This window comes from Typha latifolia, chromosome 1 (genome assembly GCF_019914945.1).
Source record: "Typha latifolia isolate L0001 chromosome 1, TyphaL0001v2, whole genome shotgun sequence".
Classification (NCBI taxonomy): domain Eukaryota; kingdom Viridiplantae; phylum Streptophyta; class Magnoliopsida; order Poales; family Typhaceae; genus Typha; species Typha latifolia.
Window position 1 is genome coordinate 14,043,730 of NC_133086.1, and position 17,693 is coordinate 14,061,422.

A 17,693-nucleotide genomic window follows, 5' to 3' on the forward strand; every position below is an offset into this window, starting at 1 on the left:
GAATCATAGGACTCAATTTGCAAATAGTAAAAATGTAGGGTGTAAATGCAAATTTAGCTAAAAGACAGGGTGTTAGATACAAATTTCCCATAAATATATGACACACAAAGTCAACATCTAAACCGGTGATCAATGTTAAAACTACTACACTATGAAGGTGGTCAAGCCAGTAGATAGCTCAAGCAATTGAAGCTGCAAATGCAAGTGCATGTATTGTCTATTAATAAAATAATTGAAAAACAAGTCAAGGTAAACATCCAACAAGAACAAGGAAAATTAAAATTAGTATCATATCCCTTTTCGAAAGATGAGAACTTATGACATCTCATCTAAATCATATATTTTTCAGCGAGAACTCGAACTCTCAACTAACAAGTTGCAAATCAAATGTCTCGACCACTAAGATTCAGTTTAGAGACAAAAATGAGAGATGGTGGGAATTTATGGTTAAACCAAAAGTCACCGGTGAGGGGACTAGGGTAGTCACATTCTCAACCTTCTAACGTGGAATCATTGTTGTATCAGTCAAAAGATTTAAAACTAGCTAGATATCAAAACATCTATAATTAGACACCCGAGAGCAAAAGTAACTAGGTAGAAATTTGCATGCTTAACTTGTCTACCTAAAAAATGTGTGAGAATATGAAGGCTTGTGCATTGCCACATTGTCTAGCTTGACTATGACTAGGTGTTATCCTAATATTGTATATGCCGCATGGTCAAAAGAACATTTGTGCATATGTGGGTGCATGCACCACTTTTTAGGCATTTCGTGACCTAGAGCTAACAAACTGAGTGCTAATTGCGAGACATAGGTTCATTTAGCAAATTAATAAATATAAACAATGAGAAAAAACCAAGGTTCCTAGTATCGGGATCTGGATCGGTATCGGCCGTCTAGAAAAATAATACATATCGGTCGTATCGGCCGTTCGTATCGGATTGGACTATTTTTTAATTATATAAATTCAAAATATAATGACAGAAAAATAAGAAAACATAAATTACTCACATATAAAGTCTAAAAACTAAAAAAATGTATTAACTTACTCAAAATTTAAAACTTTGATGAATATTGAGCTGATTCTCGTAAATTTCTATAATCTTCATCATCATAATCACCATAAGTTTGTAAATATTGATGTCTAGGACTTGATGCTTCAAAAAGTGATTCTATTATACTAGTCATATTGTATGGATCTTGTTGTGTGACTTGCATCTAAAGAGGATAATAACCAGCATTTGAATCTTGTGCCTGAGAATACTGAAGATACTAATGATAATAACTAGCATATGGATCTTGTGATGGCTTCAAATAATAAATACTCGATGTACCATAATTATAGGAAGCAACATTCTCATGACGACGTCGCTGATATATATATACATCCTCAATTTCTCTGTCTTCAATCCTTATGCCTCCTTGACTTTCCTCAACAAATGTAAATGAAACGATCTCACCACCATATGTATTATCAAGACTATGACTAGTACTAATAGGTATACTATCTCTCGCTACTGAACGACTCGTACTAGCCTCTACCCTCGTCATAGTCTCTCCCAATATCTCATTTAACTATGGGTTATCTCTGTCATTTAATAATCTATCCTCTATTTCTTTGATCCATGGAGTCAAAGGGTCTTCTTCATCAAAAACATGATTTAAATCAATCAGTTGTTCATTTTCTACCTTTCTTCTTAAATTTATCTCCTTCAATCTCATATTATAATGACAAAAAATTAACTTCTCCAATCTTTCCATTATCAATCGGTTGCGTATTTTTGTGTGGATTAAGGAAAAATAGTCCAATTTCTTTCACATTGTGATGAAAACATAATTTGACTTAAAATTTTCTTTGCTATTGGCGTCAAATTTGGTACCTCCTCCCATCCATAGATAGACCACTATTCAACTGGAGTGTTATAAGATACAGTTGCAGCAACTTTAGCAGTACTGAATTGCCCAGCTCTCAATCTATATCTCTCCATCCGAAATCAGAAATATATTATTGGCTTATTGCATACTGATTATATTGAAAGTTAAAACTTGAAACAAATAATAATAAAATTATTTAATTGAATCATAACTCACTTCTTTATCGCAAAGAGTTTGTTTATGAATATCGGGCTCAAGTGATGCGAACCGAGTCAGATCGGATCATATCAATGAGAGATTGGGCTCAATAAATTGAGTCTAGTTATCTTATTTGCTTATTTGGTTTAATTAGAAGGTTGGAATTTTATTTAATTAGTTAAATCCAGCTCTGTGTAGTTTCGGAAAAATATTCGTAGAATATTCTATAAACATCCGAATAATATCAAACTAGCTGGATAAGATTGCCAACCTCTAGATCTACAACTTTGGTATTCACGACTTTTCTAGATTCGAAATCTATCTATGGTGAAACAAATGATTAATCTGAGAAAGATAAAGAAGGCTGATTTAGTTGGTTAGCTAGGTTTATCTTGTTGTTTGAATTTCAAATAAATCGGATAATCCGTATGTGGATCCGATCCGCTATGGATTTTTACTCCTATAAATAGGAGTGGACATGTATTGATAATTATGGAATGGAATTGAATTGAATGAATCTAAGTTTAGCCAGTTATTATTTTCGCCCTTATCTTTTTTACATTAACCGTTGGATTGTCTTTATCTTCATAAGAGTAAATCTTAACCCTAGCCACCTCCTACCTCCAGCAGCCACCCTACTACACGGTCGTCCACCACCCTCTGACGACTGCCACAATGACGAAAATTACCGTTCTGCCCTCCCTGACCTATTTCCACTATTTTATTTTATCTTTTCAACCTGACCTCCGATTTAGGTGAAACAAGAGCTATTAGAACCTTATCTCACGAGGCTACCTCCACCTAAATTTTTATAATCATCCTACGGACGGATCATTCCAGATCTGATCCGTAACATCAAGCTTGCTGATTACCTTCCTAACCCCCAACAAGATTTCACTATCATTATTGGCATTTTTAGATAATTAAAATCTTGGATTAAGAAAATATTCTATAGAAATTTAAAATTTGTAAGCATTCAAGTTTTTAAATATTCATAAATAAAAATAAATTAATAAATTAAAACTTCAAACTTAAAAGCATACCTACCAGCAGCGTGTATATCTCTATATAGTTGTTTGTTTAATCTAAAATCAATCATCTTCCACCACTTTTCTATAACTTTGGCTTACATTTATTTTATTGATTCTTTTGCTATGTCCATTGCCTCATAAAAAACCCATCTCAGACTTATCATCACTGTCTAGAAGTCTTAATACTTTAACAAGAGGCTCAAATACTGCGGTGGCAATTATAATATTATCCCAAAATGCATTTTCAAGAGCCATATTTTTCAAAGTTTAATCTAAAGATTTATCTTTAGGTTTCATATTCTTAATTTTTATATACCACACTCCTATGATGTAGGCATTCACATAATATCATCCTTGTAGCGCATGATGCTCTCTAAGGCTAAAAAGTGAGTAGCAAATCTAGTGACGCTGGGTCCGATGATCTCCCTACCACCAGTCATCTGTCTGAATAAATTAAAAACCCAACCATGGTTATATCTAAAATTTGTTAACCTCTGACCTTCATATATGAATATGTAAATTTCGGGCTCTTTTGCAATATCCTCTAACATTAGATTAATATAATGTGCAGCACATGGCGTCCAATATAAATGAAGTCCTTTTATCATCAGTAAATTTTCAGCAACTTTATAATTTGCCCCATTATCAGTAACCATTTGAATTACTCTTTTTTCACCGATTTTTTGTACCACCTCATCCATCAATTGACAAATATAATCTGTATTTTTAAAATGAGCAATAGTATCCGCAGACTTCAAAAATATTATCCCCATGCCAAAGTATATTAAGTAATTAATTATATTTCTTCTGTTTTGTGTACTCCACCTATCACATATTAGTGTACAACCAAATTCATCCCAATACCGTTTAAATGTCTCAATGTAAGTATAAAGTTCATCTACCTCTGAGTCAAGATATTTAGTAGCAATATCATTTGAACTAGGAGGTAAAACACCAAGTCTTATTGATTGTATAGCATCCACTATAGTGTGATAGTAAGGACTATTAGCTACATTGAAAGGAATATAGTTGTAGAAGAAAAATTTAGAGATAACCCTACCAATGTGTTTATTTGCACTTTTAATTCTTTTGAGAGTTGTCTTGATAGAAGTCTGTATACAACCCATTTTTTCTGAAGATATGTATCCATTGGTCTAATATTTTCAGACTCTGCTGTAATACCAAGAGTCCTATGGATAGAACTGCTGCCCTCGTGTTCTCTCTCCTCATATATTTACTGATCTAAATCTCTAAAAATTACCACCAGTGTTTCTTCTCATCTCTTCCTCTTCTCTATACATATTTCTACTCTCTTTCATTGCCCTCCTCATCTGGCTCTCCTCTTCATCCTCCTCACTTTGCTCACTGCTATCATCATTAATGTGTACAGAATTATGCATCAATTCTTCACGAACCATTGACTCTCTTTGTTATGTAGATTGTTTATCCTTATTTTTGCTAATTAAATGAGCCAACATCTGGTTTCTAACTTTTAAGAACACTTGAGTGCATGCTGCTACATTTCCTTATCTTCTAGCTAAATGTTCTTTCAAACGGCTGACACCACTACTCATTTCCTTTCCACACCAGTTGCAATGTTGCCACCTAATGTCGGTATCATATGACTTCTCCTTTAGAGCCATTGATATTTTAACTCTGCAACTAAAAAATATAAACAAAAATCAAAATAAAATATAAAATAATTTAAAATTTATGAGGCGGAACATCAGGCCCAATAGTGCTGCTGCAGGTGCTGAGCAGCATAAACAACAGCAACAGCACCTGTTGCAACTGCTGCAGGTGCTGAGCAACATAACTGCATAAGCAGCAGCAGCACCTGCTGCAGGTGCAGCTACTGCACAATGAAAAAAAAAATTAAAAATTGAAAAAAAAAACTCACCCAAGGTCGCCAGAGATCGAGGTCATTGAATCTTCGTCGGAGGTCGAGATCACCGGAGATCTACTCAGTCGCCGGTGAAAAAGAGACCCATGAGAAAGAAAGAAAAAAAAGAAAAGAGAGAGAGGTGGCGGGCGGGCGAGGGGGGGGGGGGACATCAATTATTGATGTCCCCCAAGTCGGATTCGACCCATTCCCACCCGTTTCGGTCGGGATTGGATGAACCGAAACGGATTGGGTTTCGGCCAAACCAGCTTGGGATCGGGATCGACCCGATCCGTTTCGGCCGATCCCCCTCAGGATCAGCCGAAACTGAAAACCATGGAAATTTTTTTAATTTATATAGAAATAGCTTATCTAATATTTCCTCACATAACTATTATGCAAAATGGTTTTTAATTAGTAACTACAACTGCACATCATTGATCTCTTTTGCACATAAAACAAGTGCAGCTTTCCATTTTCTTAACTTTTTAATTATATATTGAACTAGAAAATGTGAAACAGAACTAATATATGATATAATAGCATACCTTGAATCAGCTTCTGAGGCAGTACTACAGTCTGAAAACAATACCTTTGCAACAGGTCGCAGGTCTGGGGTACAATGTGGTCCAATAGAATCATTTTCAAAGCAGTAGCCAGTAGAACACCATGCCTTCATACTTAGAAGGACTAGCTGCAGCATTGAAGTTTTGCTTTTTAAATCCTTGACAATTGTGCGGAAAGAAATTTCATCTTCTGCACATTCAACCAGCAAATTCACAAATATTTTTTGCGCAGAATGTTTCCTGCCCAAAGAAGAGCAATACAGCTCATTATCATTTTACTGCTCAAACATGATTTTCAGCATTCCGTATATGATGCATATCTTGTTAAGGAATAAGGTAAAACCACTGAAATTGGTATTCAGAGACCACTTGGATGAGAACCTTTATGTCTTACCCAATCATATACTACTTTCCTAAAGTGGCTCTAGAAAAGGAAAAATGAAAAGGCTGCAACAGTTGTCTCTAAACATTCCTAATAGAGTCATAGTGGTGCTTCCTTGTTCAAAGAATTGCTTCTAACATACCAAATGTTTTCAGTAGACTCAATAACTTGACGCACATATATGTTAAAATTTATTATAGTATTATATGCATGAAATTGCTACATATGCATATGTTAGAATGTAAAATATAAAAACCACCAATCTCTAATAGCTTAGGTTCTTAGAGTGTTTAGTAAGTTAATATGTTATTTGAGCAAGAAATACCCAAACAGGCCTATTTGTTATTTAAAATATAAAACCTCCACTATTTAAGTTAAGCCCACTTCCCAGGCCTATCAAACTGTCAGAAGCTCAAAAGTAAGAGCAAGTATTAGAATATAAAAACTTACCAATTCTCTAACCTTAAGTTTTTAGAACAATTGATGAGTTAATAACATCAGATGAATAATCCAATTATAATTTCGATCAAAACATTATGAAATGGTTAAATATTCTCCTTTAGAAGGATATAGAACTTCTACAAAAAGAATCTGATGCTTTTAATGTACTCATATTCATGAAATGCTAGAAATTGTGTTCATGAGACCATATGCATGAGTGCACTTGCATGTAATTCAAAACTAGGAGTTATACATCATTAGCAGCATCTAACCTCAACACATCATGAAGTCCACCAACAGGAGCGCAAGTAGAAATATAGCATTTAAATAGCCGTACCCCTCCATCTACTGGTCCTTTTGTGCTTTTAGAAGGATATGATCCAAGAGGTGATGAGCAGTTCTTACATAAAAATTCAACCCATTCTACATCACTCGAAAGGTTGGAGGACTTAAAAAGAAAACCACCACCAAGATAAGTATTATATGGCCATTTGCAACTTCTTTGGGACAACATACTATCTATGATCTTCTGATTCTCCATTGGTGTGACTGAGAAATCATGAACAGTTTTCTCAGAAATTTTTGTATGATTACAACAATGGCATGGATTCACCGAGGATAACTCATCTGCAGACTGTTGAAAAGTTCTTTCCATATTCTCAGGACAACAATCCAAGTTAAGTTTCAGGAAATCTGCAGCAGTAACATCTCGTGTCTCTGCCAAATTAGATTGTGCTAGATTTCCATTCTCTTTGTTTTCTTCAACAAAATTGCTGAAACAATCAGTTGACGAAAGCAATGGGAAAGACAAAGTAGAATCCATTTGATGAACAAAGGTTTCTATTTGAGGACTCAAATTCATGCTCTCCACCTTGCCAGCAGCATAAGGTTGTGTAGTACTGAGATCAGGGATGTCTTCATGAAGACTTCTATAGTTGCCTTCTTTAAATAAACCTACATTATCAACTGTTTTCTGCTGTACATATTCATCTGAGGTTTCGTGAAATGTATACCCCTCAAGATCATCCTTACAGACAGTAATTGAAGCAACATCTAGAAGACATGTTCCCTGTGAACAATTGTAATTGTTAATATATCGAGATACCAGTTTCTCACTTATACCTCCAAATGAGCAGCAGCAATTGCCAAACCAATTGTCAGCCACCTCTTGCCAGTCCACTGATGGCATTTCCACAATGTGTCTGAAATAGAGCTATTTTACAGTTATTTAACTCGGACTAGACAAATGTAAACATGACAGAGTGCTAAATTTAACCATCAAAGGTAGATAATGTACCAAAAGAATCTTAAGGATGAAGAAAAATTCAATAGGTCAGTCAGATAAACTAATGTAAGAAAATAATAATTGATAAATAATTGTTGAAAGGTAAGATCACATCATTGCATATTTTCAAACAGTTACTTCATATATTTCCACCGACTAAGAGAAGACGATCTCAAGATAAAATCATATAATCAAAAGGTAATAAAACATTTAAGGCTAATTACAAAAATATCCTTTGCTACCTTTTTGATTGAAATGAAATACTATCAAGTAAGGTACATAACAGAGTAGTAAGAGAGAACCCTCAATATCAATTCTATTAAACCAATCAAAACTAATAATGGAATACTGAAAAATTCCTATGAAAATACAAACCAATGCTGTCACGATCCAAAATAGGAATTATGACCGGCCATGCATCTCAATATGCTTGAGATACACGAAGCCTTAATAATAACTTTCTACGAGTACAATGGCAATTAAATAAATAAAATAAATATCTGCTTTATTAAAATTTAAGACTAATTGCAATAAAGATAAAACAATGTTATTGTTTTTGAGTCTCTAACGAAATAAATAAAATCTTCTAATCTAAAGCATAAAATCCAAAAGAGCGGAAAAGTAAATAGGTGAATTCTAAGTGGAGGTGGAGTCCGGGTACATCTCGCTCAGTCGCCCCGCTGACTATTACCTGAGATAGATAAATAAATATAAAAATAGAATCTATGAGACAACAACTATAGCTCAGTGAGTAGAATCTACTTGAAAACCAAATAAATTTTTAATCATAATAATGCTGAATAAAATTAAACTAAAAGCAACAATATCCATAACAATATGCAATAGGCATACTCTTCAAATAATAACAATGATAACAATAGAGAGAGTCACAACTTGTAATCTTGCACAGTTTCAACATATAAACATCTTTTCAATATTTATACTGTCAAATATCTCAATGGGTCTAAACCCTGTGGATCCACGTCAACTAGAAGTCACCTCGAGATGACGCTCGGGACTTTTCTTCATAGCTGATCCGGTTAGGGTCATCAGATAGTATCACTATGTGATCAACACATTCTGTCTTTTTCACTAACCTTTGAAAGAAGTTAGAGTCACCTAGAAATTTCTCATTCATCATAAGACTGTTCCCTAACTCTGCCAGAGTCACCTAACAAAGTCACCGCAGTGATCTGACTTAAAACTTTCCCCTGGACTTCCAGATAGACTTGAGTTACCATGAAAAATCGCAAGCGATTTATACCAGGACTATTCTCAAAGTCATACCAATGCTAGTCTCGTTTTTTTTTTCAATATTTGCATAAAGTATGGTGATGCACTAAGTATGATGATTAAATGCACACAGAAAAATATAACAATTAAATTTGCACGTACGGATGAAAATAATAACAAAATAAATATGTGAGTGAACCCACTCACCTGAGTCTAAGCAAGACAGCTGAATCTCAAATCCCTAGCTCACGTGCTAAAAATTACCACCTTTAATAATAACAATAATATTTTTAATTAAAAATATATATAAAAAAAATTCCTATAATTTAACTAAAAAAATTAATAATTTGGGCCAAAATAAGCCCAAATCAGTTGGGATGGGCTGCAATTGGCCCGCAACCCAACCAACCCACACTTAAATGGATTAGGCCCAAGGCCCAATCCAATTAACTAATGGAATCGGGTCGGGTTCCTTGGATTCGGATCCAACCCGACCCGAATCCAATCACTTGATAGAAGAAGGCCAGACTCGGGTTGCTCGAGTCTGTCTTCTCCAAGCCGAAGAGAGAGAGAGAGAAAAAGAGAAAGGAAAAGAGAGAGAAAAAGAGAAAGAGGAAGACGCCGGCGGCTACTGCAGCGACTAATGTAAGAAAATACAAACCAATCAAGTGATTGGTTCTCCTCCACCTCGCGAGGACGGCGACCGGAGCCATGAGGGCTCCAACGGTGAACGCCCACGGCACGAGGCCAACGGCAAGATGCTTCCAGATGGAGCGGCAGCGACCCAAAGCCGCCGGCCGACCTAATTTGCCGGCGAAGCCGAAGAACCCCCAAATTTAGGTATTTTTATTTTACCTTAATAAACTGAAATTAATTTTGAGGGGTGGGAGAGGGCTTACCAAGGAGTCACGTGGTGGTCTCCGGTGGCTCTCCGGCAGGCTGATTCCATGGCGTGACTCTGTCAGTGAGGAAAAAGAAGGCAAAAGAGGGGAGGAAGAAGAGAGAGAAAAGATTGAGGTGGTTAAGCAGAGAGAGAGAGATTAGGGTTTTTAATTTATAGATTAAAGATCCCGAATCTGAATTGGATTCGGCGAGATCTTCCGCTGGCTTTGTCGCGTGCCGGAGAGGGAGAGGGGAGGGGTTGCACATGGAGAGCACGTGCACCCTCCTCTCTCAACCCCTGATCATCATTTTTTTTTCTTCTGGTTCTTACAAATGCAATGCTCTCATAGTCTCTTATGAAAAGCAAGGAATATCATAATATGTTTCTAGTTTTTTTTCCCTTACACGTGAACCATTATTTGCTCAAATTCCCTTTAATAAGAACTAAATCAGCTTTTTGACTAGAAAAATCTCCTTTTTCTTTGATAATTTGTAAAATAATTTAATCCAACAAAAGTGGACCAGTACATGCCCAAAAATAATTATAATAGACTCGCAATTCAAGTTGTAAAATTACGCAATGATCATTTCTGTTGAAGAAAAAGTGTCTCAGTGGCGATGAAGGAAAAGAGAAAGATAGATGTTAATATCTATTTAGAAGTAAGACGGGTGCAAGGCATAGGACAGTCATAGAAGTTGAATCTTCGTAAAAAGAGTAGATACGAAAGAAAAGAAATAGTTTGTTGGAACTATATTTATTGGGCAACCAATTTCACTCCAAATAATTATATAATATTGATACATTTAGTTAGAATTTTTTTTTACTGCATTAGTTATTTATTTTTATTAAAATAAAATTCCTGTAGGTCGCGTTCAAACGCAAGAGGAGTCGCGTTCGCACATACAGAGTACACTTTTGGTGCATTGGAACGCGATCGGCGGGAATTCTCTAGAATTAGAATTACTTATTGTTATTAGGACTTGTTGACTAGCATCTATAAATATGTGGATGACAATCAAATTCATTATGCTATTAGAATATTAATTTATTGCCTCTATCATCTATCTACCCTAATCTCCCTCCTCCCTCTTCACCATCCTTCCACCTCTACCGATGACAAGGTCTCTCCTAACTTCTAATCTCTCTCGATTGTCGATTTCTCCTTCTTCTTTGGGATCTCGCCCACTTCTTTCCCTTTGTCTATATCCCTTACCATATCCACCATCAACCTTCATCTCCATAATCCTCCATAACCCTAATATCCACTCCACCAGTCACCACCACCATCACTTGCGTTCTTTCGTGTTTTCGTCCCCGTTGCAGTTCGAATTTGCGAAGGGTGTAAATACGAAAATTGTAAATCAGGGAGTTACGGATCTAATCCACTTGGTTTCATAATTTTTTGACTATAGGAGAAAATTTGACGAATATTTTTCCACAGTTGCGTGGACTGATTCCAATAATAAATTCAGATCTTGAAGGAATAGTTTCGTAGCCTATCTTTTGGTACAAGAATCCATCAATTTGGTATCAGAGCCATGCGAACCTCAGGCCTCCATTAATGGTTGAAATAAAGAGACCAATGGAGAGCACACCGACAAGGGAAGACTCGATCCACGATAACCCTAACCGTGAGGCCGATTCATTTGGAGCGACCACGGTCGGACCGAGTCAACCAACGTCCATGGGTGTGAATATGGGCTTAGTGGATAAACTTAAGGGCATGTTCCAAACATTGCTGCATAGAGTTGATGCAATACAAAAGGATCACAATGATCTAAAAGAATATGTCATGAACCGATCAGCTTCGTCATCTCCTCGACGAAGATCGATACCTTAAGAAGGACCAGCGGTGGAACCACACCGATTCGATACCCCACAGGTTCAGATGCGACATGTTAGTGTCAATGATCCCCTCTTACTTATGCTTACACATCATCCCCCACCTCCGATATAAAACCCAAGACTGACGGTGGTGGAACTCGAGAGGCATGCGGCACCGGTGCTCTTCATCTATGATGAGGATTGGCACTTTGAGGATGAGGTTGATCCCTTTGGAGATAGTGATGGACATGCTCGAGGATTTAGAAAAGGTGATCAACATACACAAAGGCTCAAACCTAAACCAAGGATCTTTCGCGAACCCGACAATGCTATTCGGGAGAGAACCGCACGCTTGGACTTTCCTAAATTCTAAGACGGTGGTCCAACAGATTAGGTGTTTCAAGTCGAACAATACTTTAATTGTCAAGGCACAACGGAGGACACAAAAGTCCAGATGGCAAGCTTTCACCTCCAAGGAACGGCATTGCATTGGTATAGATCGATTATTCGTGGTGGAAGATTTACCTGTTGGGCTAACTTTTGTAGTAAGATTACACGCAGATTTGGGATAGCGGCATATAAAGATTTTACTGCCACATTAAACAAGATAGTTCATAAGACGACCGTATTGGAGTAACAAGCAGAATTTGAAAGAGTTAGAAGTCGTTGTGAGCCACCTTGGCCCGAACCGACATTGATGAGCACATTTATTTCAGGGCTACGAGATGAGATACACGTGGATGTCCGTGCTCTTTCTCCTACCACTCTTGAAGAGGTCTTTGAGAAAGCCGTGAGGATGGAGCAAAAACATAAGGCTCTCAAGATGGCAACAAAAACAAATTCGGGCAACTGAGATAGGCGGTTTGCGGCTAGAACGCCGGCTGAGAATTCTGCGGGTTCAAAGACAGTGACTGCTAGTACTAAACCACGACCACCTTTGAGACCTTCCTCTGATGTTAGAGGAGGCACAAGACGGTTCAAACCCTCACACCTGCCCAGGTGGAGGAGCGAAGAGCGAAGGGCATTTTCTTTCGAAGCAATGAACGTTTCAACCCCGGTCATCGATGTTCCAAACCGATCGGGAGTATGATGCTCATCGACGGTCTCGAGGAGGATAATGAGATTGTTGATGATGGAGAGTGTCCAGAGGAGGTCCATAAGGAGGTCGTTGAGGAGGATGCGGAGGAAGATATCCAAGCTAAAATATCGATGCATGCATATTCGGGCACTTCCACGCCGAGGACGTTATGGGTGGACGGACTCATTAGAAAGCATTGTGTGCACATCCTTATCGATTCCAGGAGTACACAACTTTCTAGACGAGAGGTTAGTGAGGAGATTGGATTTGGATGTTGAACCGACCACGGGGTTTGATGTTGCTATTGGAGACAGCACAAAGCTTAAAGCGGAGAGCTTGTGTCGCCGGGTCGGTATACGAGTGCAAAGACACGACATCATTGTGGACTTGTATCAATTGGCGCTGCGAGAAGCGGGCATTTCCTTGGCACTCAGCGGTTACAAAGCTTGGGACCCGTCATTTTTTATTTCCGGAGCATGTAGATAAAATTTAAACAAGGAAATAAAGATGTGCGGCTTAATGGCGTTCGATCTTCGCTGATTCCTGCAATGTAGCCGATGGTAGGGCTGCCTTATGCGTATGATTTGGCCTATCTTCTTCAATTAGGACCAGAAGGAGATGAGCCTCAAATGAGTTCAGGTACTACAATTGAATTGTTTAATTTATTAAATAACTTTTCTAGACTGTTTGGGGAGCCACAGGAGTTGCCACCAAGGAAAACGGTGGACCACGGCATAGAAATTGTGCCCGGGGCTGCACTGGCGAATGTGAGGTCATATCGGTATCCACATGTGCAAAAAGAAGTTATTTCTAAGATGGTAGCCGAGATGTTAGAACAAGGCCTCATTCAACCAAGTCATAGTTCATAGTCATCGCCTATGCTATTGGTGCAAAAGAAGTACGGGACATGGCATTTTTGTATTGATTATTGGGCACTAAACGCTATTACCGCCAAGAACCGTTATCCCATTCCGGTCATAGAGGAGTTGTTGGACGAGCTTGCAAGGGTGACTATATTCAGCAAGCTTGACTTGAGTGCCGAGTATCATCAAATTAGAGTTCAACCGGCGATGTGCACAAAACTGCATTTCGAACTCCGGACGGGTATTACGAGTTTCGGGTAATGCCTTTTGGTCTCACCAATGCTCCAGCTACCTTTCAAGGCCTCATGAATGATATTTTTCGGCCTCTATTGCGAAGGTATGTCTTGGTATTCTTTGACGACATTTTGGTGTATAGCAGGACCGAATTGGAGCACTTGAGGCAATTAGAGGATGTACTGAATTTATTGAAGCAAAACCAATTGAAGATCAAGAAATCCAAGTGCCTATGGGGAGTACTACAAGTGGAGTATTTAGGCCATATTATCTCAGTGTTAGGTGTATCCACGGATCCTCAAAAAGTTACATACATGACCACTTGGATTGCGAGGATTTTTGGGTCTGACCGGATATTATCGCCGTTTCATCGCCGGGTATGACAAGATCGTTGCTCCTCTCACTTCTTTGTTGAAAGACTCTTTTAGATGAACGGATGAAGCCACTACAGCCTTTGAAAAACTGAAAACAGCAATTACAACGATGCCCATTCTAGCTCTACCGGACTTCACCAAAGAGTTCGTTGTGGAATGTGATGCGTCGAAAATTAGCATAGGAGCTGTACTATGCAAGGAGGACGTCCCATTGCCATTCTTAGTAAGGCTCTATTACAAAAATCTCAACAACTATCGACTTACAAAAAAGAGATGTTGGCAATTTTGCATGCGGTGACAAAGTGGAGGCATTATTTGATCGGTAGGCAATCCATCATCCGAATTGATCAAAGGAGTCTTCTATACTTTATGGAACAGTGCATATACTCCGACACAACAAAGATAGGTCACAAAATTGTTAGGGTATGATTATGAAATACAATACAAGAGAACTGAAAATAGAGCGGTGGATGCACTATCACGCTGACCCGATACCACCGAGCTTGCAGCCTATTTTTCTCCTACCTTTTCTTTCCTTAACGAGCTTAGGTATGTATGTACATCTGACCCAAATGTTTTGAGATTATTGCAGGAGGTGTTGGATGATCCGGAGCGCTATTCAAAGTTGGAGAATCGAAGCGGTTTGCTATTGGACCGCAGGATACATTCGGTGCCTGCAAATGATAGATTGCGGTAGAAATTGTTGGAGCACTTCTACCAAACTCTAGAGGTTGATCATGAGGGTGTCTCAGAGTTGCACATGGCCAGGATTGAGACGAGATGTGAGAAGTTTTGTCCATGCTTGCGAAGTCGGCAAAGGGCCAAAGCAACCATATTGAAATCGACCGGATTACTTCAACCTTTACCTATATCGGACCGTGTTTGGGAAGATATTTCTATGAATTTCATAAAAGGTCTTCTGCTGGTACGTGGTTATTCTGTTATTTTTGTGGTAGTTGACAGATTGAGCAAATATGCACATTTTTCGGCATTGTCACATCCATTTTCAGCCAAGTCAATAGCTGAAATTTTTATGAGATGTTGATCAGTTACATGGCATGCAATGCACGATTGTCTCGGATCGTGATTGTGTATTTATGAGCTACTTTTGGACTGAGTTTTTCATATTGCAAGGGACTCAATTGAACTTCAGTTAAGCCTACCATCCACAGACGGACGGCCAAACTGCGGTGGTCAATCGAGGCATTAAGCAGTACTTTAGGTGCTTTGTTGGAGATATGTTGAGATGATGGTTGGAGTTCTTACCGTGGGCGAAGTGGTCTTACAACACCGCCTACCATAGCAGCATCGACATGACTCCATTTGAGGCGGTGTATGAACGCACGGCTCCGACATTACGTGCCTATAATCCAGTGGCATCTGCAGATCGGACGGAGGTGGACTTAGCTTTAATAGATAGAAACGCCACATTGAGGAGGTTGCGTGCCCATCTTAAACTTGCTCAAAACCGCATGAAGCAAGTTTATAATCGCAGCCATCGGGAATAGGAGTTTGACATCGGCAGTTGGGTGTTTGTGAGGGCACAGTCGTATCAACTGGTGACTTTGCGTCCGATGCGTAACCAAAAGTTAGCACATCGCTACTTTGGTCTGTTTCGAGTGTTAGAGTGTATCGATCTAGTTGCATATCATTTGGAGCTGTCGGAGGGGTCGAGAGTGCATTCTGTCTTTCATGTTTCATTACTAAGGGAGCGCATTGGTGATCAAGTGCCAACGTCGACATGGTACCCGATTAGAGATGGAGCTTGTAGTCGAGTGGCTTGGCAAGTCATCCGATGAAGCGACATGGGAGTTAGAGACTGACATTTTGGAGCGTTTCCCCGACTTTTCACCTTGAGGGCAAGGTGGGGGAAGCGTGGTGAACTGATACATTTAGTTAGGATCTTTTCTTACTGCATTAGTTGTATATTTTTATTAAAATAAAATTCCTGTAGGTCGCGTTCGAACGCAGGAGGGATCGTATTCCAACACAGGAGGGATCGCGTTCGAACGCAGGAGGGGTCGCGTTCGAACGCCCTTGCGAACGCCTGCATCAGGTTCGCAAATGTAGAGAACGCGTAATGCACGTTCGAACGCGGTCGGGAGAGTTCGAACGCCGCGTTCAAACGCTTGCATCGCGTTCGCACATACAGAGTACGCCATTTGTGCGTTCGAATGCGATCGGCGGGAATCCTCTAGAATTAGGGTTACTTATTGTTATTAGGACTTGTTGGCTAGCATCTATAAATATGTGGATGGCAATCAAATTCATTATGCTATCGGAATATTGATTTCTTGCCTCTCTATCATCTATCTACCATAATCTCCTTCCTCCTTCTTCACCATCCTTCTACCTCTATCATTGACAAGGTCTCTCCTAACTTCTAATCTCCCTCGACTGTCGATTCCTCTCTTCTTTGGGATTTCGACCACTTCTTCCCCTTCGTCTATATCCCTTACCATATCCACTATCCACCTTCATCTCCATAATCCTCCATAATCGTAACATTTATTTCACCCGTCACCATCACCATCACTCACGTTCTTTTGTGTTTTCGTCCTAGTTGCAATCGAATCTGTGAAGGGTGTAAATACGAAAATTATAGATCAGGGAGTTACGGATCTAATCCACTTAGTTTCGTAATTTTCTAATTACAGGAGAATATTTGACGAATATTTTTCCACGGTTGCATGGACTGATTCCAATAATAAATTCAGATCTTGAAGGAATTATTCTGTAGCCTATCTTTTAGTACAAAAACCCATCAAATATCAACAAGTTGAGACTTGAGAAACTCACATAGAAATGAAACACAAAAATTGCTAATCTTTAGGGTTAGGAATGTAAATATTTATCTAGGGTTCTAACTTCTAATATTAGAAATTAAGAAAAATAAGTAATTAATGGTTGCTGAATTTTATGAGAAAACATTAAGTGGAATAGGAAGAAGTAAAGAAAAAGGAAACAAAGGGTCAGGAAACATAATTTAACAGGCTCACTCTAGTGCCAAAGATCCATCATAGGATTGTAAATGGCAAAAACCTATCACACACCTCACAAGCAAGAGAAAAGAAAAATTATGTCTAAACATAATTTATTGATTTATTCAACAAATAATTGACTTGAGCATGTAGTCTTAACACTTTATATAAGAAATCATTGACTGACAAGAAAGAGGACAAAGAAAAACGAAAGAAAGACATGGACCTGAAGAGAATAAGAAGTCACGTATGATCTTATCCAAAACTTTTTATTCACATTCTACTAATTAATGAAAAATTTTATTCTGAATTTTCTCTGCTGAGATCTCAAATTTTCATCTCTTTAATCTCCATTTCTCATAACTCAAAAGAGATCTTGAATTTCTTCTTTGGACAGGACAGTAGACGATATCTTGTTCCAAGTACAATCATTTGTCTGATTGCAAATTATTACAATAAAAATAATATGATTAAAATGTAAGAACAGAGAACCTTTGTAACATAAGAACTTAGGGAGTAATGAATAAAGAAAAACAGATCACAGAAATAAATGATGGAACTA

General features: G+C 38.2%; 1 protein-coding gene across 2 annotated transcripts in view; it reads right to left on the reverse strand.

Moving 5' to 3' along the window:
- The window catches only part of LOC140793721 (uncharacterized), a 30,346-nt gene that overhangs the window by 1,719 nt on the left and 10,934 nt on the right, over nt 1-17,693 (reverse strand). The window contains exons 3-4 of one of the 2 annotated variants that reach the window (XM_073145401.1): nt 6,649-7,578; nt 5,580-5,793 (exon numbers count right to left, since the gene is read on the reverse strand). In XM_073145401.1, the coding sequence (XP_073001502.1) occupies nt 5,580-5,793; nt 6,649-7,578 (1,144 nt within the window). Of the gene's footprint in view, nt 1-5,535; nt 5,794-6,648; nt 7,579-17,693 lie in introns of both variants that reach the window. The other variant, XM_073145396.1, reaches the window with a different exon arrangement.